The sequence below is a fragment of the Gekko japonicus genome, unplaced genomic scaffold (genome assembly GCF_001447785.1).
Source record: "Gekko japonicus isolate JY-2015 unplaced genomic scaffold, Gekko_japonicus_V1.1 scaffold463, whole genome shotgun sequence".
In the NCBI taxonomy this organism is placed as follows: Eukaryota; Metazoa; Chordata; class Lepidosauria; order Squamata; family Gekkonidae; genus Gekko; species Gekko japonicus.
The window spans coordinates 233,837-261,619 of NW_015160224.1; the positions used below are offsets into that span (position 1 = coordinate 233,837).

Here is a 27,783-nt window from a genome sequence, read left to right on the forward strand (position 1 = left end):
GACAGTTTCCATTTCAAGAATGGGACTTTGCTTTTAGGCAGTTTCTAGTTCATAAAGAAACAGGCCCCTGTTTAGTTACTAGCGCTGTGACCCCAGCAAGCTCCTCATAAGAGGTAAAGGGTGATTTAAGCCAGGGATGGCCAACTTCAGCCAGGAGGCTGAATCAGGGCTAACTTAAGACATGCTGAGGCCCTAAGCCAGGGGTGTCCAACGCAGTGCCCGTGGGCACCATAGTGCCTGCCAACCCCTTCCCTGACACATGCCAGGTGCTTCTAGGAACTGAGTGGGGCCAGTGGGGTTTTTTGCCCAGCAGGGCTTCTGATTGGTCACTGGTTGGCTGTACAGGGGTTTTTTAAACGTTACTTCAGCAGCAGCTGCCACCACAGTGCAAGCACCGTAGCCCTGCTTGGCGGGGAAAGGAGCAGGATATCAGCTGAATAAATAAAATAAATAAATCTTCACCATGTGAGTGAAGGAAAGCTGTGTGTAGGCAAGAAATATTTTTTTAAAATGTTCGTTTTAGAATTCTGTTCAGCACAGCTTCTGCCTGAGATGTCGAAGAATTACTGTGTATGCCTAACCTCACTCTCTGATGTTTTGTAGTTGGCTCCGCCTCCCGTAGCAGTCATTTTATCATGGGCTTCGCCTCCTGCAGCAGTCTTTATGTGGTTGTGCACACACCACCCTGTGTCAGCAAAGGTGCCCACAGGCTCAAAAAGCTGGGGACCCCTGCCAAGGTCTGAATGCTGGCTGGTAAGATGGGAGATTGTCGGATGCTAAATACCCCTACGTCGTTTAAGAGGCCCCACATCATCACTCGAAAATGATAATTTCGTTTTAAAAAAAGTATTTACAGGCCCCTCATATTCTGAGGGTCAAAACTGCAGTTTAGCGTGTGCGTAAATCCAGATCTTCATTGGCCAAACACCCCCCCCACCTTCAGCCATGATGGAATCACTATCTTCTGTTCCTCCTTAATTTCCACTCTGCTAGGAGCGTGTCTAAAATTAATTCTGGATTTGCAATCGTGTGCATCTTTTTTCCGCTTTGCTATTGCTAGCGTGGTGTCATCTGGGCCTACAAAGCAGTATCAGTGCAGCAAGTAACATTGTAAACGAGGATGGTTTGTTAAATGCAATTTTAACTGTCATTTGTCAATAAGTCAACAAGCAATATTTTGTTGAGCTGCCCATTCCATGGCCGCCTGGCCACAGAGATGACAGTGTAAGGAGGATAATGGGGGGAGGCAGCTAGAAAAGGCAAGAACTTGGATTTGTGACTTATATCTGGTTGACTAACCAGAGTTCATTGCACAAACCATTGTTGCTCATGATGTCTGAATGCATCCTAGAAGGGTCACTGCAGGCCCAGCATAAAGGTGCCCTCACCTGGAAGATGTTGGGTATGTGTGTGTGATAATGTTCGTGCTGTTCATGGTTGAATTTCTGTAGCGTTGACGAATATTCCGCTTTGCTGTCTTCAGCCATCTGTTGACGGAGCTGTGCCTGCTGCCGTGCCTGGGGGAGGAAAAGGTGAGAATGTTTCAAAACGGGTCTCCTCAATGAGAATCTTCAATCGAATAGCCAGTATCAAGTCTGATGGCCACTGTGAACATTTGGTCACAGACTGCTGCACCCAGGGAGACCTAAGGTTTTTAACAAAAAAACCGTACGTGGGTCATATTCTGTAAATACTCTGGGCCAAACTACAAGATACCATTTCTCACAAGACAGGACCGGGTTCCTTGAACCCGGTACAGTAGCTGCAGGGAACAGCAAGTGCAGCTCCAAAATGTGGTAAATAACTCCCCCTGGAGCTGTTTCAGACAGGGAAAATAGGGGGAAGGCTCTCATCCCCCTACTCCTGCAGACGTTTATCTGCCTGTTCCTGCAGCTGCTGTGTGGCTGTACGGCAAGAGAGTTGGGTCCGGAAACCCAGACCTGACTCATTCAAAATTGTATAGTTTGACCCTCTAAAAGGGCATCTTAAGGGAAGTCCTAGCCCAATACCACCATGAGGTCCCTAATAGAAAGACCTGATTTTTGCATTATTTGCATTTGCAAGCTTCAAATTAGGAATGTGTGTGCACCTTTCTAATCCAGAACTTTTCCCTCTATTTTCCATGTTATTAGTACTCATAGTCACCCAGTGAAATAGATGGCCAGTAGATGCAGGCCACACTGACCTGGATAGCCCAGGATAGCCCGATCTCATCGGATCTCAGAAGCTAAGCAGGGTCGACCCTGTCTAGTATTTGGATGTGAGACCTCCAAGGAATGCCAGGGTCGTGACATGGAGGCAGGCAATGGCGGACAATCTCTGAATGTCTCTTGCCTTGAAAACTCCACAGGGTCACCATAAGTCAGCTGTGACTTGATGGCAAAAAAGAAAGAAAGAAGGATTCAGACTGGACAAGACACATGATGTTTCCCCTGGGGACATCCCTGGGTAAGAGACATGTTCTGGAGTTCTGTGCTTCCTAGATGAGTGGGTGGCCAATTTACACCAAGACTATGGCACACAATGGGGAAAGAGCTTAAAGGTTTCCCCTGCACCATTTTCCTGACTGCAATGGCTCGGGGAGACCACGATTTGCCCTAGGAGGGGTTCCATACATGCTCATAGGCTACTTGTTATGTTTCCTGAATGGGGCAACAGTGCCTCACCAGGGCCATTTCAGATAGGGCTCACATGCCCTTGGGAAGTGAAGAGCTCCAGAATAAGTCTGTCAGCCTGATCTGAGACATCCCCTGGGAAAATTTAACAAGCAGTTCCACCCTTAGAGGGCTTCAAATTAGGAATGTTCAGTGACCCACTGGTTTGGATCGCAATGTGTGTGCCAACTATATCAGCAACATTCAAAACATTCACCTGTGTTCAGCTGACGTATGTCTGACGGTACAAGAAAAAAAGGCAGTCACAGTCACATATCCCTGGTTTCCCACAGCTTCCCTCCATCCCACCAACCCACCGCCACTTTCCTGTCTGCCACATTTTTTAAGGGCACAAAATGTCCACATGTCGCAGTTAGTGACTTAGATTTGCTGAGTTGCTAAGTGGCTACCTGTCTCGGTGACTGTTAATAGCAAATGCAGGCAAACTGTCTGGATCTGAACCAACTCTCACACACACATTCTTGAATTAATGGCACTGTTTGTTTGTTTTTTAAAAAAAACACCCTTACATTGGCCAGATTCCTGTTGTTAAACCTTGTCTGACCACCAAAAGAAACGTCTCTGGACTGGACTGCCTCTTCCTTCCTCTGTACACTTGGCCTTTCATGCCCTCCAGCTGTGTTCGTTAACAGGAAAGGCAAGCAAAATGTTCCTATCAGGAACAATTTCTGCATTTGCATTTTCACACTGCCTCATAGGAGTTGCGGGTTTAGGGTTATCATTTCCAAGGCACCCACAACACTCAACCTGCATCATGACAAAGAGCTGCTCTGATTGGCTGCCTTCATGTGCTCATGAACATGGAAGCAGGGAAGTCGGAGTGAAGGTGCTCAACTCACATGTAAACCAACAGCTCAATCATGGGGATTATTTGGGGTTTTATTGTATTCTGTCAGCCATGCTTGTTTTGAAGTTCTCAGCATTAAGGGGGATTTAGACAAAGTCATGGAAAGGGATAGGGTCTATTAGATACCACATACAAAGTCCTTTATGGCCTTGGACCCTCATATCTGCGAGACCACCTTTCCCCCCCATGTTCTACCATGACAGCTTCACTCATTGGAGTAGGAGCTTCTGCAGGTGCCAACCCACAAATGGGCAAAATCGACAGCTGCCTGCACACCTGGCCTTCTCCGTGGTGGCCCCCGCCTTGTGGAACGGCCTGCCCGAGGAGGTCAGGAAGGTTCCCCCTCTCATGACTTTCCACGAACTATGCAAAACCGAATTATTCAAGAGGACTTTTCTATGCAGGCAATAGACTTGAACTGTACTATATGATTCACAAAGTTACTTAGAAAAAATATTAGGGACTGCGGTCTGTACTACTGGGTATAGCTTGCTGAAAGTAAGATCCTACTATACAGGGGTCATTTCCTGCAGGAGCACACAGGAGCGGAGCTCTGGCAGTAAAGAGCCCAGGGGGCGGGCACATGCAACAAACCCCACCCCCTGCTCCCAGAAGCCCTCAGTCAGAGCAAGAAGCAGCCAGGTAAGTTGCAGAGCTGCCCCCGGCCCCCCGGTCCAAAACAGTCCAGTGGCACCTTTAAGACCAAGTTTTATTCAGGTACAAGCTCTCCCTCCTCTGTGAGGGACAGATCTGCACGCCCCCCCCCAATAGCTAGCAATCCAAAACAGTCCAGTGGAGCTTGAGCGGTGGGTGTTGCCTTCTGACACACTTCCGGTGATGTCAGGGGGTGTGGCATATGCAAATAAGTTACACTAATGAGTTATGCTAATGAGCTCCTGCACCTCTTTTTCTTATATATATATATATATACACACACACACACACACACACACACACACGGACGGACGGATGGGGCATTCAATATACAATGCACTGGGATTTGGGTTGGAGAAACAACCAGAAATCTGAAAAACAGAACTGAAGCTAAGCATAAGTATTAACATGACGCATATATATATAAAATAAAAATACTGGCTATTAGCCGTGATGGCAAAACATTAAGGACAGTGTTTGCCTCCGTACAATATGCTGGATGATAACAGCAGCAAAAGGCTGTTACCTTCATGTCGTGCCCCTTGCTGGAAGCAGGATGCTGGGTTAGCTGTCCTTTTTTTGCCAGCGGTTTGATCTCAGTTAAGCCCCGGTAAAGAGAAAGAGATGGGTATCCATATTGTGCCTGTGTGGTCTCGGCCCCAAGAATTATGCACACTCAAAGATCCTGTGCTTCTGCATCATTCACTGATGCGTCATGACCAGAATGAGAAATCCCAGAGCAGCGACTCATACAGAAACAAGGATGCACAGTTTCATCTGCGGGTGAGGAGTTCTGTATATCGTAAATGACTCAACAATCTGATTACACATCATGCAAAGACGCAGCAGAATTGCCCCATTAGAGACTGGCTGGAAGAATGAGGGAAGGACAGAGTAGTGAATCATGCAGAGATGCAACAGGCAGTTGATCGCCTCCCGGGAGCTTTTTTTCATCAGTTTATTAGCATATTACCAGTTTTCCTCCTGCAGCACACAGCTACTGTAGCAGATTGTTACTGTAGTCCTACCAAGCCCCTGCATAAAATCTTTGCACAAATATTTTCCTTCAACAATCTCTTTCACAGCTCCCCGCCCCCTCTCCTTGTGAGATTTTCACCCTGGAGCCTTCTGTCTTTCTTCTCATGGCCGACTTAATGTTTCCTCCCATCTGTTCCGTTTTGGCTGGCTTTCCGTCTTCGCCAGGAGGAGCGTTTTATCCCCGTCTCTCCTTCCTGCCTGTGGCCCATATGTCTTTCTCTCCCACCTGAATGGCAAGGCTCAAATCTAGAACCTATTTGGAATGACCAGAACAGATGAAGAAGGAAGGATGCCTCTGAGCATACACAGAGTACTTTTCACTCATCCTGAGGGGCCACGTATACGTTACATTCAGACATACATATCAGAACCACGGCACTGTTTTTATCTTGTAGAGAAGCTAGTTTGTGATGCAAGTGGAAATCAAGATAAGAAATGTGAAGGGGGGGGAATACTACAATTTCCCACTCCAAAATGTCCCCGTACCCCCAGTGAGGTTTCAATTGTATATTTGTGGAGGGAGATATACAACTGAAACTCCATTGGGAGAAAAAGCCACTGAAGGAGGGGACTGAGAGGACGGAGTAAACATTATTCTCCCTCACTTACGTCTCTACTCTCCATTCCCCCTGTATATGTTAGAATCATAAAACAAAAACCACTGCTGTTTTAATATGAATGTTTGCATGCAACTTTGGCCTCAGGATGGTGAGGGAAACTCACTCTGTACATGCTCAGAGTTATCCTCTCCTTTCTGATTTCATGTGCTCCTCTGAACACTTTGTGCACAACCACAATTGCCCACACACCTCTGGGTTGCGGGGGCTGGGCTGGGCTAGGGGGGCACAGTGGTGGATTTCTAGGTCAGCTCATACCACACCACCTCTCATTTTCAGAAATTGAGCACTTCCTCACTGTCATCACTTCGTGCCACCTTGGTTCCCTCAGCCAGGACACGGCTGGAAGCGTTATGTTCCCTGAGTCACCTAACACCCCCTGACACACAGCACCTGTAGGCTGGCCCATCTGTTCCTAAACAAAGAGCTCTCATATAAGCCACAGACAATGCCAATTCTCAAATCTTCTTTTTAGAGAAGCTTTGCTGTCCTTTTCAGACACCTCCTTTCTCCTCAGCTGTGCCAGCTGCCCAGGTGCTGACGCCACAGTCCTGAAACCGAAACCTCAAGCTAGAAGGTTGGGGCCTTTCCCACCTATCATGGCTGCTCAGCTGCCCTCAGATTTCTTTCTCCCTCCTTTTCTCAGAATGGGTCATGAGAACAGCCCTACTGGATTAGACTAAGAAACTATCCAGGCCAGCAAGCGTTTCCAACGGAAGCCAACCAGATGTCCCTTGAAGCAGGTCATGGAGGCCAAGGCCTCCCCCATCCCGCTGTCCCTCTGCATCTGGTATTCAGGATACTGCCTCAGAATATGGGAGTTTTAGTGAGACAACAGTTTAACAGCCACTGGTGGACCTTATCCTTCATGAAGTTGCCCAGTCCTCTTTAAATTAGTGGTGGTGAGCTCCACACTTTACCTGTGCGTTGTCTGATGGCTTGGATCCTGTGGGAAATCTCTGCCGAGGGAAAGGATTTCTGCCAGCAGAATGGGACTACTGCATCCCAAAATGTCTCATGAAGTGTTGCTCCTGGGCCTAGTGGGGCCCAAGAACAGCATAGGAGGGGGGGAATCAGAGGTCCGTAGCAAGAGGGGAGAAATCAGCAAAATCACCTTCCTTCTGCGAATGGAAAATTTCCACTGGATCCAACTGATCACCTTTAATCAATCTTAAATCTACTGCTCATTGACTGCATTGGGTGCCCCTGAATTCTAGTATTATGGGAAAGGAAGGGAAAGTTCTTTCTATCCATTTTCACGCAACATTTCATAAACCTCTATCATGCTCCATCTCAGTTATTTTTTTCCAAGACTTCACAAGACAGAAAGAGAGATGAACCTCTCAGGAGCAGAGAGTGTTCTAGAGTTCTGGAGTCATTCCTGAAAAAGCCCTGCTCCTAGGAAGCAATACATCCATGCTTTAGGGAACCTGGAACCTGACTTCATCTGAGGACTTTAGACCTTGAGAGCAGATATATAAGATGCTCCCTGAAATAATCATGGCCATGCCTCTAAAATCCCTGACATTTGCCTGTTTACTGGGAATTGCTCACTGGCTCCAAAAATAATAATTTTTTGGTAGAATTCTTTCCATGCACTCTTACAAACTGGGAAATGTTTTCTGATGCCACTATGAAACCCATAAATACAAAGAAATAAAGGATTCAGTGTCAACAGATTTCACAGCTGGTTCGTGCTTTCACTAACAGAAGAGGTTATTTCCAGCTATCGGCAATGTTTTTTCCTGTCTCTCTTGGACTTGCCAAAAAAAAAGAGGGGGGCTCCTGGATACCATTTAATTACAAATATTTCAAGAGCTCCAGTAAGATTTTGGATGCATCAGAGCCAGAATGACAGCTTCATATGCAACTACATTCTAACTAGAACCAAAGGTATGCGAGAAAACTGGCATCCATTAAGATAAACTAGACAAAGTTCTGATAAAGGAAAGAAATGAATTCCAGACCAATCAATGTTTGGGCTGATAAATCTCCATGCCCACCCCATGTCTTTTGATTATCAGGTTTACATACCACAAAAGAGGCTTACGGGGGCTGACTCTATGCATGCTTACTTGGAAGAGAGTCCCATTGAATACACCTGGGCTCACTCCCACATCATCGTTCCTAGGATCATTTCTTTGTTATTGACTGAAAACAGGGCTATTTTTGGGCAGGAACGCACAGGAACGGAGTTCCAGCTGGCTCCCGAGTTGGCCACGCCCAGCAGGAACTCATTAACATAATAGATCACACCTAACAGCAGAAACTCATTAGGATTGGCTACATTAGGGGTGTGTGGCCTAACATGCAAAGAAGTTCCTGCTACAAAAAAAGCCCTGGGTTTTGACAACAAACAAGGTAACCAGAATAAGAAGCAAAAGGTAGGTGTGGCTGGATGTCCACACTTCTGGTAACATGGGGGTGAGGGCTAATAAGGTAATGAGCTGTGCTGTCAGGGGTGTGGCCTAATATACTAATATGTTTCTGCTGTTGGGTGTGGCCTATTATGCTAACAAGTTCCTGCTGGTCTTTTTCTACAAAAAAAGCCCTGACTGAAAAGATTTAGGTCCTGCCTTCGAAGCCATCATATACTCTAGGTGGCTGATCCTTAAAACATTATAACAACTAAGAAAAACCTAAACAATGAGCATGAGCAGAAGAACCATAAAGCAGCAAGACCATCAACAAATCTTTTTCGAAAGCAGCAGAGACAAAAGCAGTAACAGAGAGTCACAACCTGGTCAGCAATAGGAGGCATAGATTGAAAGAGCTACTGGGAACGGATGCTCCGAAAGAGCTCCAGGATATAAAGCATTGTCACAGGTTTCTGGAAGGCCAGGAAAGAGGGGAGTTGAAAGATCACTTGGGGCAGGGAATTATAATCTGGGAGCCACAGCTGAAAAAGTCACGCCACACCAACCTTGTCTATGTTAACACAGGCAGATGATGACTTTTACCCAGCTCACGTAATGAATGAATGGGCAGAAGCCACAATAGATGTTTCTCATATTCCATCTAGGAGACAATATGAAGTGGGCAACAAGCCATAAATTATGTGGAAGCCATCCTCACTGAAATCATATAAATCAAATAGGGGGGGGCTTTCAATGGGGAATTTCAGACAGGCGCTATCTCCCGTTAGGGAACCGATTCTCAACCGGGTTCTGGTCTGTCATTTCAGACAGAACCCAGTTGAGAATCGGTTCCCTACCGGGATGTAAGTGGCATTTCACACAGGAAAGCCTCTCTTCCGGGTAGGAACCGGGAGGGAAGCGATTTACCTGTCAACCGCTTCCGAGGAGTCTCCCGTTCCCTCTCCCGGTTCCGATACGCTTGTTTCCCGCCTTTTTTCGGCCGCGCGGGCTTTTTTCCCCCCCGAACGTTTGACTTATAGCGACTTACAGCACACCGGAAGTTCTACGAGTCTTCAGTTAGGCAAGAGTGGTTAGAACTGCCAGAGATGTAGACATAAAAGTATCCTGTACATATGCATCTTGTGTGTGAGTGTGTGTGTGCATGGTTTTATGGTTATGTCTCTAATGTAGCACTGAAGATAAGACATGTCCCTCTCATGGGCTCTTCCCTCCTCCTCTCAGACTGAAGAATGCCCAAGTCGTGGCAAGACTTCGCCTCCAAAAAGCCGATTCACACAGTCAGAGGTCCGGTTCAACCAGATTATTTTAGCACAAAGTGGTGCCCGTTTATTTCTTTAGTTCGCAAAGGTTCCTGTGCTCAAGAATGTCTTCATACTTTACATCAGGGGTCCTCAAGCTTTTTTATCCTGTGGTTACCAATGCTCCCTCTAAGCTGCAGAGTCTTGTGAGCAAAACTTCTACTTTGTGAGCTACTGGCATTAAAATTGTGAGCGAGCAATTTGGCTACTGCATAAATCAGTTTGCTCTGGAGCCCTCCTTCCTGAGCTAAGACAAAAATGTGTGAGCCAGAGGCTAGAAAACTGTGAGCTAGCTCACACTAACTCAGCTTAGAGGGAACCCTGGTGGTTACCTCTGGAAATCTGACACGGGGTGGTGTGTACAACCACAAAAGGGTGGCCGTGGGAGGTGAAGCCCCACACACAGAAAAGAAGCCCAAGTACAAAGGGCTCAAGAGGAGTAATTTTTAAAAATATACTGGGAAAGAGGAGTGAGAACAAGAACAAAACCAACGCTGTGGCGGCAGCTGCCACGGAAGCCTCATTCTTTTAATCTGCCCAGCCAACCAGACCTCCAGTGGCCAAACAGAAGCTCCACCTGGCCCCACCCACTTGGTGGGCTCCTGGGAAGGGGCTGATGGGGAGCACACTGGGGACCCCCGCCCAAAGTAATTTGGGACTGACATCCATAGGAAGGAGCCTTTTAATGAATGCTTGCCTCCGACTACACTTGACCGACAACTGACTGTAGTGTATTCAAAGCTGCCTTGAATGCAATGTTGTGAAACATCTAACTAAACTGTAATGTTGAGCTTCGTCCTGGGCTAGGATCCTAAACCATCCAATAGTATTGCTAGCCCAGAAGTAACAAGCCAATCACTTCAAGCAAGCTCCCTGAGCGGGAACTAATGTGATTGGACCTTATCTCTGCAACCTCATAGGTTGATATTTGTACAGTGGGTGTGGCTACATTAGCCGGGAATGTTTAAAAGCAGGACAGCTGCAATGTAAAGGCTGTTCTGGCTATCAGATGTTGATCCGTGTTGGAGTTGTGTTCGAGTTGAAGAATAAAGTTGTGTTCTTGCTGAATCACTCTCCAACTACTTTGTTAAGCGAGCGACTTAACACTGACGTTTTATATGACTCTGTTATCCTGCTTTTGTTTACTGTGTTTTTGTTCCGTGTTATACTGCAGAACTATAAAACTTCATGAAAAGAGAATGTTAAGGAGAAATTCCTAGAGGATAATTCATTGATATTTTTCCCTCTGCCCAAAACTTGCAGCATATAAACACAAGGAAATTTATGATCCAGTTCAGGGCATCCAAACGATGGCTAATGGCCTCCTGCCAGTCTGCAGACCTTTTTAATCCAGCACATGAGGAGATATTTAAAAAGAGGCAAGAAAACAGCAAGCTTTTGAGTGCCCAGGCCAGCTCTGTACCTCTAACATAAGGGAACGTAAGAACATAAGAGAAGCCAATGTTGGATCAGGCCAATGGCCCATCCAGTCCAACACTGTGTCACACAGTGGCCAAAAATACCAGGTGCCATTAGGAGGTCCACCAGTGGGGCCAGGGCACTAGAAGCACGGGGCACTGTTCCCCCAAGCACCAAGAATACAGAGCATCACTTGCCCCAGACCGAGAGTTCCTATCTATACCTTGTGGCTAATAGCCACTGATGGACCTCTGCTCCAGATGTTTATCCAATTGCCTTCTTGAAGCCGTCCAGGCTTGTAGCCACCACCACCTCCTGTGGCAGTGAATTCCACCTGTTAATAATGCTTTGGGTGAAGAAGGACTTCCTTTTATCTGTTCTAACCTAACTGCTCAGCAATTTCATGGAGTGCCCACGAGTTCTTGTCTTGTGAGAAAGGGAGGAAAGTACCCTAATAAAACAGCATGCCCAAAAGTAAGCATGGGGGCACCTGAAGTAGCATGGAATTACACATGGCCGAGACGTCTTATCTATGAAGGGGAAACTCTATCCCCCTTTACCGCTCCTATCTAGGCAACAGCGTGTGCGGAAAAGCAATGAAGCAAATCCTACCTCTGCTGTGGCCCACCAAATGGAATATCTGAATTTGGCCCTCAGACCAGAATTGTAGTGCCCCCCCCCCCCCGCTCCATTAATCTGAGTTGGAAATGTACCATTCGGAGTAGATTCAGGTGGGGCAGCCATGTTGGTCTGAAGCAGCAGAACAAAGTGTGAGTCCAATCAGGCACCTTTAAGACCAACCAAGTTCTATTCCTGGTATAGGCTTTTGTGTGCGCATGGAAGTTTATACCCAGAATAAAACTTTGTTGGTCTTAAAGGTGCCCCACTGGACTCAAACTTTGTTCTTTCAGGGTAGGGGAGTCTTGCAGTTCACCAGCGCCGCCCTGAGGATATTCAGGGTCCCTCTCACCTTTCATGAAAAAAATAGTCCAGGGACCAGCAATTAAAAGCCTCTGGGTCAAAGCAAGCCCTATAAGGAAGGCCGAGCGCCGAAGAATAGATTCTTTTGAACTATGGTGCTGGAGAAGACTCTTGAGAGTCCCTTGGACTGCAAGAAGATCAAATCAGTCAATCCTAAAAGAAATCAACCCTGACTGTTCCCTGGAAGGCCAGATAATGAAAATGAAGCTCAAATACTTTGGCCACCAAATGAGAAGGGAGCACTCACTGGAGAAGACCCTGATGCTGGGGAAGATTGAAGGTCAAAGAAGACAGGGACGGCAAAGGATGAAATGGTTAGACAGTGTCATTGATGCAATGAACATGAAACTGAGCAAACTTCAGAGGACAGCGGAAGACAGGAGGGCCTGGCGGGATCTAGTCCATGGGGTCGCGAAGAGTCGGACTCGACTGTGCGACTGAACAACAACAAAGCCAGCCCCTCTCCAAATATCACATGTACATACTCTGGTATGTACATGTGATATTTGGGGAAGTGTGTAGACACTGCATGGGGATTTGCTACCAGTCTACTCTGCGGAATGGCTGGGAGGTCCGACGCACCATTATATGCCTCCCATAAAACTAGTCGTTAATCAGGGCTGTAACTTGCTCAATAAGATGTATGTTGTTGTTGTTCAGTCGCACAGTCGAGTCCGACTCTTCGCGACCCCATGGACCAGATCACGCCAGGCCTTCCTGTCTTCCGCCGTCCTCTGAAGTTGGCTCAATTTCATGTCCGTTGCATCTATGACACTGTCTAACCATAACATAACATAACATAAGATGTATACCTGGTTCCAAATTCCAGTGGTCTGGCCCACAGGTGCAATGCACTAGGATGACTGCCAAGGGGTGGGAAGTTATTATTTGGTTCACCTTTAGGTAGTAAAGGTAAAGATTTCCCTTGCTTGAAAGCCAGTCAATTCCGACTCTATGGTTACGGTGCTCATCTCCGTTTCCAAGCCAAAGAGCCAGCGCTGTCCGAAGATGTTTCTGTGGTCATGTGGCTGGTATGACTAAACGCCAGGGTGCACAGAACGCTGTTATCTTCCCACCAAAGCGGTCCCTATTTATCTACTTGCAATTTCTTGCTTTCGAACTGCTAGGTTGGCAAGAGCTGGAGACGGGAGCTCACACCGTCATGCGGCACTCGGGTCTTGAACTGCTGAACTACCGACCTTCCATAGACCACCTCTCAAAAATGAGATGCTGTTTACAATAATAACAGATCAAGATGGGTAGCCATGGTTGCGGTCACACGCGCCAGAAAAACGGGGGAAGCGAGGCTATTTCCTCCGGAGGAATTTGACCCGCAGTTGCACAATCACACCTCCCTTTGAAGCTGCGGGCGCAGTCCATCAGTGCGTGATCAGATGCAACTGCAGGTGAGTCATTTTTTTGTGTGCCTTTTCCCCCCATGTGTTTAACCAAGGGATCGATGAATTGCACGTCTGCACCAAGGGCTCCCTATGGAGTTTGTGATGATGCACATACTGCAAAGGGGGTAAAAACAACGGCACGGAGTCAGGATGGCCTGATCAAACCATCCCAACGCCACGTGAGTGTGCTGGAGAGATCAGACAATGGAAAGTCCGTCTGTGGCCCATCGCAACCCGTTTACTACCAGGGTTTCCTCAGTGTTTTTTAACTCTGCTTCTGTGGCGGACAGACCAGGTTGCTGACGGCTGCGGGGCACTTCCCAGATGTTGTCTGAACGTACCCTTTAAATCCGCCCGGCATTCACACTTATGTCCATGGGTCGTTTCGTAGAAAAAGAGCTAGGGGAACTCATTAGCATAACTCATTAGCATATGCCACACCTCCTGACATCACCGGAAGTGTGTCATAAGGCCACACACCCTGACATCACCGGAAGTGTGTCATAAGGCCACACACCCCGCCGCCAACGGTCCCGGCCGCCACCGCCGGCCTTGCAGCTCCACTGCCGAGCCCCATGAGGGGCCCAGCGGTGGACCTGCAAGGCTGGCGGGAGTGTGAGGAAGCCCCGCCAAGGCCCTCCCTGGCCCCAGGCAGGCAGGGGTGGGGAGAGGTAGGGAGGAAGCAACTTACCCTCCCTCTTCTCCTGCCTCCTCCTGGCTGAATGAGGGCCGGAAGTGGGGCGGCCGGAAGCAGGGGGCGGGGCTCCATCATGTGCCCCGCCCCTCACCCGGGGGAATTGTGTTCCCCCGCGTTCCCCCCCCCGAAATGACCTCTGCTTATGTCGGGTCTAATTGTGCGTATGATGGCAGCCCATGTTAGTCTGCCTGTAGCAGCAGAAAAGAGCAAGAGTCCAGGAGCACCTTAAATACCAACGAAATTTGTAGCAGGGGATGAGCTTTCGTGAGTCACTGCTCCCTTCTTCAGGGACTCATGAAAGCTCCTCCCCTGCCACAAATTTTGTTAGTCTCTAAGTTGCTCCTGGACTCTTGCTCTTTTCTACTACAATAATAATGTTATTAAAATCAAAGTGGAGAGGCAGAGGGGCTCCTTACAGAAGTCCGGCTGGGACCAATGGTCATTTGGCTCCGAACCATCTTGCGAAGCAGCCGTTTCATCTGGTCAGTATACAAGGCCTGCCTCCCTCAATTTGTTTGTTTTCCTATTTCCTTCCCATCCCTGTCTCCCACTGGGAGGCCTGCCTGGAACAGTGACTCACAAACATCAGGGATGGTCTGGTCTCCTTAAAAGGATCCCATCCCTCATGCTTCTATGTGAGTCATTTCTCCGGTCCTACCAGGTTTGTCATCCTCCAAGGGGAGCCCGAAATTCTCGCGGAATTACAGCTGATCTCGAGACTACAGGTATCAGTTCCCTTGGAAGGAATAGCCACTTGGGAAGGGTAGATTCTATCAGCATCACATCTCAGCTGATTTCCTCCCCTACCCAAATTCCACCCTTCCTAGCCACCACTCCCAAATTTCCAGGAATTCCGCAAGAAGCCTAGATCCTCCCTCCTGACTGGAAGGAAACAAGCCCAGAACATTTTTTTTTAATTTATCCTTCGACTTGATATACCGCCCTAACCCCCGTAGGGGTCTCTGGGCGGTTTACAATTATTGGGTGCTAATCACCGAAACAACCCTAACTATGGCCACAATGGTACCGGGGGGGGGGGGACCTCCCGACCGGCACCCTGGTGGAGGCTTCACCAATTTTCCCGGCTCGGCTTCTTTTCCGGCTGTAAGGTGTCTCAGTGCTCAGGCAGACAGGCGGATGTATGGATCGCCGGCGACGTCGTCCTCGGCCCGATCATGTCCTTTTCGGCTCCGCGCGCCTCCGGATGACATCATTGCGCCTCCGACCTCCGTCAACGACAGCCGCCTAGTTCTTTCACCACTGGCCACCAGGGATCAGTCTGGCTCTGCTGCCGCCGCTTGCCGCCTTTCAGCGTTGCGCCTCCTCCTCCAATTGTCTGCCGCCGCCGCTCCGCTGTAGCCGCCGTTCTTGCCGTCGCCGCCGCCATTGCTGCTGCTTCTCCACACACCTCCATAGGCGGAGGAGGGTGCCCCCCACCCTACTAAGGGTGGGTACCCATTTATCTACTCGCCGATAGATTCAGGTGGGTCGCTGTGTTGGTCTGAAGCAACAGAACAAAGTCGGAGTCCAGTGGCACCTTTAAGACCAACACAGTTTAATCCTGGCTATAAGCTTTCGTGCGCATGTGTCTGATGAAATGTGCATGCACATGACAGCTTATACCCGGAATTAAACTTGTAAAGGTGCCACTGGACTCAAGCCCAGAACAGTGACTTATGCAGAGATGCACAATGCAGCCTCCCTCTGAGGGCAGGCTACCTTTGGTGCATCTCTGCATCAGGAAAGATGCTGTAACACCGTCACCCTTGAAGTGGAGACTGTACAATATTTACCGAGCTCTCAGAAAGGTTGATTGTAAGGAGGCATGGCCAGACTAGTGAATGATGCTGTAAGGGGCACTAGAAGTAGCCTCTTCTATGGGTGGGCATTCTTTGAGTTCACAGGCCCCTTTATTTATTTCATTTCTCACAGGACTCAGCTTGGGGATTACTGCCCAGGCGTGCCAGGCCGTAGGAATCTTCCCCGCCCGCTCATTTGATGATGAATCCTTTCTTTTAGCCCAGTGGCAGGGCCTGAAACAAGGAAGGCTTTTGCTGAAAACAATTCAACTGATTCTCTGCCCAAATTCCAGAAACTGCCAAGAGGGTCGATGAACGGCGAATTGTCTTGATAAACGGCAACAAAAAAGACAAAGGCGTCTGTGGCGGGAGGAGACCGGTGCATCGCCCAAAGGGGCAGAAAACATTTTCGCATGGGCATTTGTTGTTCTCCCAAGTGGAGGAGCTGAAAGCGTCTCAGCGGTTGTCCAAAAATCCAGCGTTTCCATCCCAAAGTTAGTTGGACTTTCAGTAGTTGGTGTGCTTTATCTCCCTCCCCCTCCGACCAGACAGTGAGCTGGAGCCCCGCCAGAGGGCGAGCTGCCAAAGCTACAATTCCATCTCGGAGTAGATAAACAAGGCGGAGACTGAAAGACAAAACACACGGGGACGCTGCTCGACGCCGCTGCTCGGCACTGATAAAAACATGCAGAAGGCAAGATTAAAGGAAAGGCAGTCACTTTCTCTCGGTGCGCCACTCTCCCGATCTCTCCCGCCATGCAGCTCACTGAGGATCGCCTACAGCTGCTCAAGGCAGAAAAGAACGAGGGCGCCATCAGTATGTCGGCCAAGCAAAAATGGCTCGGACATCACTTCGCCCACCACATTCCACCAAGGGTTCCCATCTCCAGGTTAGGAGATCCCTGCAGATTTGGGGGTGAAGCCTGGGAGGGGACCTCAGCAGGGGACAGGACCGCGCGGTCCACCCTCCAAAGCGACCGTTTCTTTCCAGGGGAACTGATCTCTGTAGTCTGGAGACTGATGTTAACCCGGGGAGATCTCCAGGCCACACTTGGAGGTTGGCAACCCTAGTTCTTCCTGGAGTTCCTGGAATTCTCCTGGAATTCCAACTGATCTCCAGACTACATAGTTCCAAATTCCCCGGGAGAAAATGGCCGCTCCAGAGGGCGGGGTCTGTGGCATCACATGATTCACATCCCTGCTGAGCTCCCTCCCCAAAGCACTGTCCCCTGGCTCCGCCCCCAAATCTCCACGATTGGGAAACCTCCCAGAGTTGACAACCCTGGTTCCATCTGGGGTGAGATCAGGATCGGATCAGAAGCTCACCTGCATCCTCCCCAAGAGCTCTATTTGGGAGCGGAAATTCACAACACAGAAAGAGAGTGGGAGCTTTATTTCATCAGTCCATGTCATCTGCCTTCTCACTACCCTGGGACTCAAGGAGGCCTCGTTGGGGTTGTCCCCGGGGAGGCCTTGAATCAAGGCACCAACCAGACCCCCTTCAGTTTTAGCCAGACTGCTTTCAACCAATGGGTGTGCTGCAGAGCCCCTTTGACTTTTGGGTTGCAGCCGGTGCTCCCTCTAAGCTGTAGAGTCTTGGGAGCAAGAATTCCACTTTGTGAGCTACTGGCATTAAAGTTGTGAGCGAGCATCAATTAGTTTGCTCTGGAGCCATCCTTCCTGAGCGAAGACAAAAATGGGTGAGCCGGAGGCTAAAAAACTGTGAGCTAGCTCACACTAACTCAACTTAGAGGGAACACTGCTTGCAGCCCCAATAAAGCTGCCAATTTTTTTAGATGCCCTTGGAAGGATGTGTTGCACAGAACGTGAAGGTGCCATTGCTTCCTCCTGCCTCTCTGTGCATGCATGCTAGGAGTCGCAGCAGGACAGCAAGGTAAAGTGACTCAGCAGTGGAGTGGCTCCGATCCTTGGTTGATTCCTCACTATGGGCTACACTCTTGGTGCCCATCTCCAGGTCTTCTGGTCTGCTGCCCACGGCCCTGGCCTTGACACCAGTGATGTCAGAACTCTGGCTCCCCTGTTCTTCCTGTCACATGACCCCAGTGTCAAGTGACTTCCTTCTGTATGTCTGCAGCTTTGGAAACCTGGAGGACCACTGGCTTAAAGATAGGAATTCTCTCACCCATTCTCATAATCCACCCCCAAATCCCTCTTTTGATTTTGCTTTGTGTAAACTGAACCTGATTTCTTAAAAAATTTCACACTTATCTGAATTTTCTGGCACTGAATTTTTGGCACCATTTATTTATATTGCCAGTTTGGTGTAGTGGTTAAGTGCGCGGACTCTAATCTGAGAACCGGGTGTGATTCCCCACTCCTCCACTTGCACCGGTTGGATGACCTTGGGCTAGCCACAGTTCTGGCACAGCTGTTCTTGAAAAAGAGAACTTTCTGTCAGAGCTCTCTCAACCCCACCCACCTCACAGGGTGTCTGTTGTAGGGAGGGGAAGGGAATGGAGTTTGTAAACTAGGGTTGCCAAACCTCCCGGTTTGCCAGGGGTCCCCCGTTTTTTTGGGGGGGTTCCTACCTGCCCCACCCCCAACACCCACAGCCACCCATCTCTCTCCCTTTAAGGGTGTGCAACCCGTGTTTCATCCCAAGCGCGAACTCCGCAAGCTTGCAGGGAAAAGCCAGCTTCGTTCTTAAAAGGGAAACGCAGCTTCTCTTAAAGGGGAAACGCCGGCTGCCGGCTATTTTAAGTGCAGGGAACTGCTGTTTCTGGAATCCAGAGCGCGGGCGGGTGGGGGGAGGGGCGGCAGACATCCCCAACGTTGGGGATGCCCCCCCTTCCAGGAACACCCCCAAAGTCCCCCGCTGGGGGTGGAAGGTGGACTTGGCAACCCTATTGTAAACTGCTCTGAGACTCCTTTGGGTAGTGAAGGGCAGGGTATAAATCCAATATCTTCTTCTTTTCTTCTTCTTTTATTGAAAGTCTGCCTTTCTCACCAAGATTCAAGGCAGATTACAAAATTTAGCAAGGCTATGAGAAGAGAATGGTGTAAGATTGGGTTTCAGAATTAAAAACTCAGGGTAAAGCACGAGGAGGGCGAACTCAGTATAAAACACTTTCACTAGCTCCTGGACTTCTTTCGCTCAGTGTTTAAAGGGAGTGGCAGTTTCCCCTGCCCCTCCTGAGATCAGTTCCAGAAGGGAAGAAGGAACGGCCTGTCCACCCCACCTCCACCCCAGCCTGTGCTCACCAGGGAGTCACCCCTCCCCTTCTTCTTCAGAGGCACCTCTGGGCAAGCAGGGACCAGAAATGGCCGCTTTGGAATGGGTGTCAGTTCCTTCCAGGCTGCTTGTGATCCAAAGGTGGAGGAAGGAAGAGGAGACTGATGCTTACAGCAATTAGAGAAATACTAATGAGGCCGGGAAGCCTGGAAGCGAGGGGCTGAATCCCAAATTCAGTGCAAATGAGCAAGCAAGCAGGCAGTGGGGGAGAAATCACAAGACCGCTTGTCATTAACCAACCCGAGGCAAATTTATCTGAGGCTCTAAATGAAATTCTGCCAGATTATCTCAACGCACTAATGGGTGGGAACAATTATTAAAAAAAAAAATAATGATGAAGCTCTAATGAGGGAGATAGGCTAGCCGTAATGGCATTTGGACGGAGACGATAAATCCACAGAAAGGTTTCCCATAGACTTATGCGCGCAGGAATGAAAAAAAAGGAATGCCCACTGCGCAGCGAGTTCTCCTTGTCCAGAGAGGCACTGTGGGGTAGGGGTTAGAGTGGCAGATTAAGAGCTGGGATACCTGGGTTCAACCCCCCCCCCTCAGCCACAGGTGACCTCGGGACAGTCACTAAGAGGCAAAACGACACAAGGTGTTTCCCCGCTTGCCGACACGTGTTTGGCCGTGTTCCCTGGAGCAACCCAGCACAGCAGTGACAGAGAACTGCTTCTACAAAAAAGAAAAAACGGAGAGCCGAAACAAGGTCCTTTGAACAGTGCCACAGGCGAGAGGAAGCATTGCTGCTTCCCTCCCCAGCTCTCTTCTCACATGAGAAACCACGTGTGTGTTATTTCACCAGTTTTTCTGCTCCACGTGCACAGATACTTCACAGAAAACAGCAACATCAGCATGTGTGCTGACGGACTTCCAGTCACGAAAGTGGCTACTCAGGTCAGGAAAGCAGCACCAAGGGGAGACAGCAGAAGCCCTTTCTCCCTTTGGGCCAGACTCCCAATCCAACTGTGGGCCCTGCATAGCTGGGAAATGAGTTCCTGGCAGCCTGGGGTGAGGCTAACGGCATAAGAGTCAACCTGGGGGAAGCCAAACCTGGTGGTCAAAAGACTGTCCCTCTACTTTGGTCTTGGCCAGGTGGAGCTCCCACCAGATGCCTCCGGGAGCGGAGGGAAAGAAATGAGCCTCTTTGAATTTGGGTTGCTCTGGATTTACATGCACTCGAGTCTGAAGTTCTAATCACTGTGCCAGTGTGGCAGGGAATACAGACTAAAGTGGAGAATCCAGTCCAAAGCTGGCTAAACGTGTAATGAACAGACTGGCATAAAAGACGCTAGATATATTCAACCATCATGTCAATATATTATTGATCTCAAAGTGTAACTGTAAATAACATTATTGTGACAATAAATACAATTAATAAAATTCATGAAGTAATTGTGATGATTAAGATACATGAAGTTATTTTGATTGTTATAAAGTGATTGCTGTCGAGAACCTCCGGATTGAGTTCCGTTTTGTCTCTTCGTCTGAACAAACCTTCAATAAGGGTTTCAAACAGTCCTATTATTTTCCTAGCCGCGATTTCTGCGTGTCATACAAACATCTTCAAGTAGTGTTAATCAGTAATTCATCTTCAGTATGCACGTTACGTCGGGCGTTCTAAACATCAACTGAAAGGCGCCTTAAGCTGTATATGCAGTTTTGTTGTTCAGTCGCACAGTCGAGTCCGACTCTTTGCGACCCCATGGACCTGATCACGCCAGGCAGTATATATGCAGTATACAGGAGTAAAGACCACCAGTCCCCATCATTTACCCAAGAGCCACAGTCCAGAAGCACCTTAAAGACTAACAAAATTGGTGGCGGGATGGGAGCTTCCCTGAGTCTCTGCTCACTTCTTCCGATATCTGCTGAAGTGAGCCACGACTCACAAAAGGTCCTGCCCTGCCACACATTTTGTTAGTCTTTAAGGTGCTCCTGCACTTCTGGACCAATCCCACAAAAGCAGCTGTTGCGCCCTCGATCTCCTGTTTCTCCCAGCTGTAATGCTCCATTTCCCACTATTTGCTGCGCAGTCATATTTTGACCTACATCTCCCCCCTGATTTCCCCCACGTCTTCTTGAACCTTATTTTTTAGGATCAGGAAGATGTGGGGGAAATCGGGGTGTGTGTGTGCGGGTCAAAATGTGGCCACGCCGCAAATAGTGGGGAATTGAGCAGTACAGGCAGGGGAAACGGAAGATCGAGGGCGCAACAGCTGCTTTTGCGGAACTGGTCTTGCTCTTTTCTGCTGCTACAGACAGACTGACACGGCTACCCATCGTCATCTACCCATGTAAGTCCATGAAACTATTCTGTACTGTGCAGCCTTATGGCCTGTGCAGAAAAGCCCTCTGGAATAGTTCAGTTCTGCACAGTTTGCAGAAGGCCAGAAGAGTGGGGGCTTTCCCGACCTCCTTTGGCAGGCTGTTCCAGAAGGCGGAGGCCACAACGGAGAAGGCACACATACGGGCATTTGTCAATTTTGCCCCTTTGCAGGTTGGCGCCTGCAAGAAATTAGGGTTGCCAGGCCCTTTACCTCTGCTGGCGGAGGGCTTTGAGGGGCCTTCTGGGAGGTGGGAGGACGTTGCTTGACGTTCCCAACATGATGACGTCACCCAGAAGTGACATCGTCATGCTGGGACTGTCATGTGGGGACACTCTGGCATTTGGACGAAACTCTATGCTTTTTTGCCCTCAAAACCAGAGTTTGCCCACATACCAGAGTGTCCCCCTGCATGACATTTCCAGCATGATGATGTCACCAATGTTCCCTCTGAACTGTGGAGTCCTGTGAGCAGAAATTCTGCTTTGTGAGCTCCTGGCATTAAAGCTGTGAGCGAGCGATTTGGCTACTGCATAAGTTCGTTTGCTCTTGGAGCCCTCCTTCCTGAGCTAAGACAAAAATGTGTGAGCCGAAGGCTAAAAAACTGTGAGCTAGCTCACACTAACTCAGCTTAGGGGGAACACTGGATGTCACTCCTGGGTGGTGCTGTCATGTCAGGGTCGGTACCTCCAGCTGGCGGGTGGCGGGGGAACTCGCTCCAAATCGGGGGATCCCCCTCCCAGACTGGGGGGCTGGGATCCCTAGCAGAGACCCCTGCTGACACGAGCCGAGCTGTCACGGCACAGCATTTTTAAATCCTGGGGACTAACCTCCCCCTGGAAAGACAGCCGCTTCAAACCCCAAGACAGAGTTACTCTGAAGGTGAGAACATATGTTGGTCTTAAACAGTAGTCTCTCTCCAGGAGGAACTCTGGCTGGAGTCTCCCTGTTTCACTCTGCCTGCTCGCGGCTGGGAAACGGGAACTCGACCCGGTTTCTGCAAGGCAGCTCTGCCCTCTCTAATGAATGCCACTAGAATGAAAGAGGGGGGGGGTGTCAGCAGCCACCTACAGAGTGGCATTCTTGGCTTCAGGGAATCTTTGGCTACAGTCAAACAATAGACAATTAACTGACTGGTGTACTGGCAGCGTCTGACCCGTGTGCCAATCCCTCCTCAGAAGAAAGAGAAAAATAAAGCAAGCTTATAAAAAAACAACAGACATTGCATAAAATGATGTCAACATTTTAAAGGCCTGGAACTTAAGGGAAACATCAGATAAATTCCAAGCTACCCAATAAGGATATCAGGCTTGAAAGGCCGTCAAGCGCGGGAAGAAAAACGGGGTCTGTTTCCAACTCCTGCATTTGCCTAAGAGCTGCTGTGAGAAAGCACATTTCCCCAAATGGTCAAAGAATGGAACCACAAGCCAGCAAAGGAAAACTGCAGAGGGACTCACATCCCCAAAGCACCATGGTCCAGACTTCACAGTTCCTGTGGCCTTTACGGAACGCAGGTTCTCACTTTTACTTCACCAGAACCTGCATTCGTTTCCCAAGGTGCAATAAGGAGAAGTGGCACGTGACGCTCCACAGAAAGCAGCAGCGCCAGTCGGCCCCAGATTGTTTCCTCTTTTTATGGTAATCCAAAGCAGAAGACCTTAACCCTTTCTCCTCCAGCAGCTTTTCTGATAAAGATCATTCAATAGCTACTTCCCTTAAGGAGAAGAAGAAGTAGAAGACGATGACGACGACGGATTGGCTTTTACACCTCACTTTTCTCTACCCTAAAGAGTCTCAGAGTGGCTTACAATCACCTTCCCTTCCTCTCCCACCACAACACTCAACTTGTGGGCAGGGTTCCCTCTTAGTGTGAGCCAGCTCACAGTTTCTTAGCCCCTGGCTCACACATTTTTGTCTTTGCTCAGGCAGGATGGCTCCAGAGCCAACTAATTTATGCAGCAGCCAAATCGCTCGCTCACAACTTTAATGCCAGGAGCTCACAAAGTGGAATTCTTGCTCACGGGACTCCACAGCTTAGAGGGAACATTGCTTGTGGGGCAGGTGGGGCTGGGAGAGCTCTGAGAGAACTGTGGCTGGTCCAAGGTCACCCGGCAGGCTTCGTGTGGAGGAGAAGTGGGGAATCAGACCCGGTCCTCCAGATTAGAGACCTCTCCTCTTCACCACCGCACCATGCTGGCTCTCAGGGAAGCTTACATGGGCCGTCACAGCACACTCTGGCCTACATGGAAGGAAGCGGTTTCAGGAAGAGAAGTCACCACTGAAAAGGAAAGATGGAGATTCATCCTGGCCCAGAACACACACCAGAGGCCTGCAACTCATGGTCCTCAAAAGGGCACCATGGGCTCTGTTTGGGAACGGCAAAGGCTGCTGGGAAGCCATGACCCGAGAGCCCTTCCCCACTCTCCTCTCAGCCAGGGGATGTGTCTTCTGGACCGCACACTGTGTCACTGGCATCTCCCCAAATATCAGCACCCTAACTGATCCCTCGGGCTGCTTGCATCGTCCAACTGGCCTGGAGGAGGAGGAGGAGGAGGAGGAGCAGAGGTGCCAGCACGCACTGGCAGAGGGCAGAGGCTGTTTGCCACCAGTCCAAGAAGAACAGCCATTGTGGCAAGAAAGAAAGAGGATTTATAGCATATGAACTGAAAGTGTTAATAGCGACCCGAAGGAGGATGGGGAAAAAAGCCGGAAGGAGAAGAAAACAGATGAAGCTCCTCCACGTCAACAGGAGTGAAAAAGAAACCAGCACGCATAGAAACGGTTCTGAAGGCGCCCGGAAGAAGCTTTTTAACAGAAATTCAAAGGAACATTACTAACATACTAACATAGATAATACCTATAACCGGACTGAAAAAAGAAGTTTGACTGCTCACAGAAGAAGCCCAAGAAGAATGATTGGACACTACTAACAGTTTAATTTACCAGTTAATATATCACTCAGCTTTCTCTTTCTCCCACTATATACCCCCCCAATTTTTCTATTTTAAGTGAAATACCTCTCCTTTTTAGGAGAGTCAATAAAACCTTTATACAAAAAAAAAAGAAGAACAGCCATTGCCTAGGAGCAAGCAATGGCCCCCTAACCCGGACAGTCTAGGCTAGCTCAACCTCCGCAGATCTCGGAAGCTAAGCAGGGTCGGCCCTGGTTGGTACTTGGATGGGAGATCTCCAAGGGATACCAAGGTTGCTGCGCAAAGGCAGGAAACGGCGGGCCAGCTCTGGCCTTGAAAAACCTACGGAGCTGCCATATCACCCAAGGTAAGCTCAGTTTGAGTCCAGTAGCACCTCAGAGATCAATAAGGTTGTCAAGGCATGAGCTTTTGAGAGCCAAAGGTCTCTTTGGGTTGTTTTGGACTCCATGGCATTATACCCTGCTGTGGTCCCTCCCAAGCTCCACCCCCAAATCTCCAGGAATTTTCCCACCCAGAGTTGGCAATCTCATCTACAGCTCAAATCACGATCAGCCTACAGCGCATGCAAAGCCAAGAATGGCCTTGGCTTCTATGCCCTGTTTGTTGGCCCTCCAGGACAACTGGTTGGCCACTGTGTGAAACCGGATGCTGAGCAGATGGACCTCTGATCTGATTCACCAGGGCTGTTCTTCTGTTTTCATGCCAGTTCCCTTTCCAAACATCTTGCAGTGCTTCAATCCCCAGTTTCTTTTCTCCTGCTTCTGGCGAGCTGATGTTTCCAGTACTTAAGGATAAGGATCCTACTATAGTTTGCTAAAGTACTACTAGTTTGGATGGGTAATTCCTCTGTCCAATGAGTGAACTGGTCCTTAATCATTTGTTTCCATAAGCCGAAGGATGGATTGACGCTATAGTACAATGCAAAAAAAAAGCTTACGTTTTGTGACGATGCGGGTCATTAGGCTCAATGCCAGCGTTTTCATTCAGCTAATGGGCTAATGTGTGGCATTTGTGTCCCATCAATTCCTATTTTGCCGGCTGTAATAAATGTATAAGTCTTTCTATAAATTCATCAGTGATTAATAGGAATAATGGCCCATGGCTTGGAGGAAAATCCTCCACAATAAATTATAAAGAATATGCAATAAAGGCCGCATGATATAGGAACAGCACTTGATGGAGACACTCCTTGTATGACTCAGCCCTACCCCACCTTCCTGAGTAGATATAAATTACCTGCCTACCATTTATCTTCTCACATTGACACAGAGTACTCTTATCTTTCAGTGTTATACCTCTGAGGATGCCAGTCACAGCTGCTGGCGAAACGTCAGGTACTACGAAGCCAAGACCACGGCCACACAGCCCGGAAAATCTACAACAACAAACTTGGAAATGTTAACACAGAGAGAGACTGTTCCTGTAGTCTTTACAAGATGTGCTTTCTTTACACACACACCCACCCCATATGTGACTCTTGCAGGATAAGCCAGCTCCTCCAAGATTTTAAAAAAGAAGAATAAGCAAGCACCTTCATGACCTGCCCCTCTCCTATCCAGACCCCCAGGGCTTCAAACCAACACTGCCGCCTCTCTCTGGCCTGCCTGATAGGGACAGCCACAGGACACCTGTGGGTCAGGATATGTGCGGCCCCTGCCCGATAGAGAATGTGCTGCCCCTGGGACTTTTCAGCTCTGAAAGATGGTGGGGGGGAGGTAGGAGCCCTTCCTCCCCCAAACCATGGCCCTGATCAGAATCAGGCCCCTGCGGCACTTTAAAATAGAGTGGCCACCGGGAACTAGTGTCCCCTCTAAGCTGAGTTCGTGTGAGCTAGCTCACAGTTTTTTAGCCTCCGGCTCACACATTTTTGTCTTAGCTCAGGAAGGAGGGCTCCAGAGCAAACTAATTTATGCAGCAGCCTAATTGCCCACTCACAATTTTAATGCCAGAAACTCACAAAGTAGAATTTTTGCTCACAAGATTTCACAGCTTAGAGAGAGCATTGCTGGGATCCCGGCTGCATCATGGCTGCGCGGGGAGAGCTTGTGTTGAACGTGGCATCTAGTCTGACCCTCTGAGCCACAAACCCTCTGGGAGGTCTCGGAGCAAGTATCTCCTGCAGCTTTTAACTTTCATTTCTTTAGGGCTTTCTGAATTGCTGTTTGAAACTTACTGTATTGCTCTTACGGATTTTAATTTTAGTGAGCTACTTTATCATTTCATTGTGGCTGATTTGTTTTAAATTGTCGTGGTCCTGTTTCACTCTACTGGGACTGCATTTTTGGTTGCATTCGCCCTGCAACTGTAGCTGCTGGCCCTTTGCAAGCTGCCTTGGGAATCTATAGTTAAAAGACTATGATGAACACAAATACATATCTGCTCTCATCCTCAGAGCACCTCCCCCATCTGCAACGGGACGGGGGAGGGGCAAAGATGAGGGAGGATATTTATACTGGTCTACTTTATAGGGCTGTTTTAAGTCCCAGAGAGCACCAATGTATATTTGAGTATTATATACATACTACAGGCAGAGATTTTCCTCTGTCCCTCATGCGGCTTGGCTCAGTGACTCAAGTATGCCTTGCTATGTGTCCGCTTGCATCTCCCGGTGGCCCAGGCTGAGTAGACTGACCAGTGAGGGAAGAGGCTCCATGAAAAAGAATGGCCTGAACTAGGAGGAGTGGGTGGACTAGACAACCTTTTGGTCCCCCATGCAGCTCTCCCTGTGGCCCAGTTCATGCTCTAACCATGTGGCACTGGCAACATGACTTATATGGTGAAACCAGTGGATACCCCTCCTCTCTACTATGCACAGTAATGGAACATATGGCAAAGAGAGACCAGTAGGTGTAAAGAGGCCTTACTGGTGCAATTCTTTCCCCTTAAAAATCAAGGGGGGGGGGAGAAGGTGGAATTGTGCAAACAGGACTGACACTTATATAGGCCTCCATATCATAAGGTATGGGAGAGCATGGCATGACTCTGATCACAAGCCATTAACTATAAGATCCAGGCTTACAATTTCAAAAGCCCTACTTAACTCACTCTCTACCTTTGGAACATGGGATGGCCAAGTGACTCAGCTGTCGCGGAGGGTTTTTAGTTAAAGAACAATGTCAATGTATCACACTTTTGGGCAACATTTACGACAGCTCTGTTGAAATGCGCTTTCCAGATATGGGAAAGTGTCTCCAAATGTCAAGTGCAAAGAAATGCAGTGGAGGTGTCGTCCCCCAAAGCTGGATCAACCAATCGAATCAGTGGAGGAGCAAGTAGGTCAGGGAACCGGCAAGAACAACAGCGACTGTCTCTGAATGAAGCCAAGGAGTCTTGCTGTTAAGGCCAAGGAGTTTCTGGAAGTCAGAACACGACAGCCAAGGAAAGAGGGATGCCAACAATACCGAGTGGTGGTAATAAAAAACGAGGAGGGGGGAAAGAAAAGGAAACAGAAACACAGGCCTATTGCA

The 27,783-nt window shown here is 48.8% G+C and overlaps 1 protein-coding gene across 13 annotated transcripts in view; it reads right to left on the bottom strand.

Moving 5' to 3' along the window:
• The window catches only part of FNBP1 (formin binding protein 1), a 173,824-nt gene that overhangs the window by 68,377 nt on the left and 77,664 nt on the right, over positions 1 to 27,783 (bottom strand). For all 13 annotated transcript variants that reach the window (XM_015411601.1, XM_015411679.1, XM_015411671.1 and 10 more), the window contains exon 7: positions 1,389 to 1,517. In XM_015411601.1, the coding sequence (XP_015267087.1) occupies positions 1,389 to 1,517 (129 nt within the window). The remainder of the gene's footprint in view (positions 1 to 1,388; positions 1,518 to 27,783) is intronic.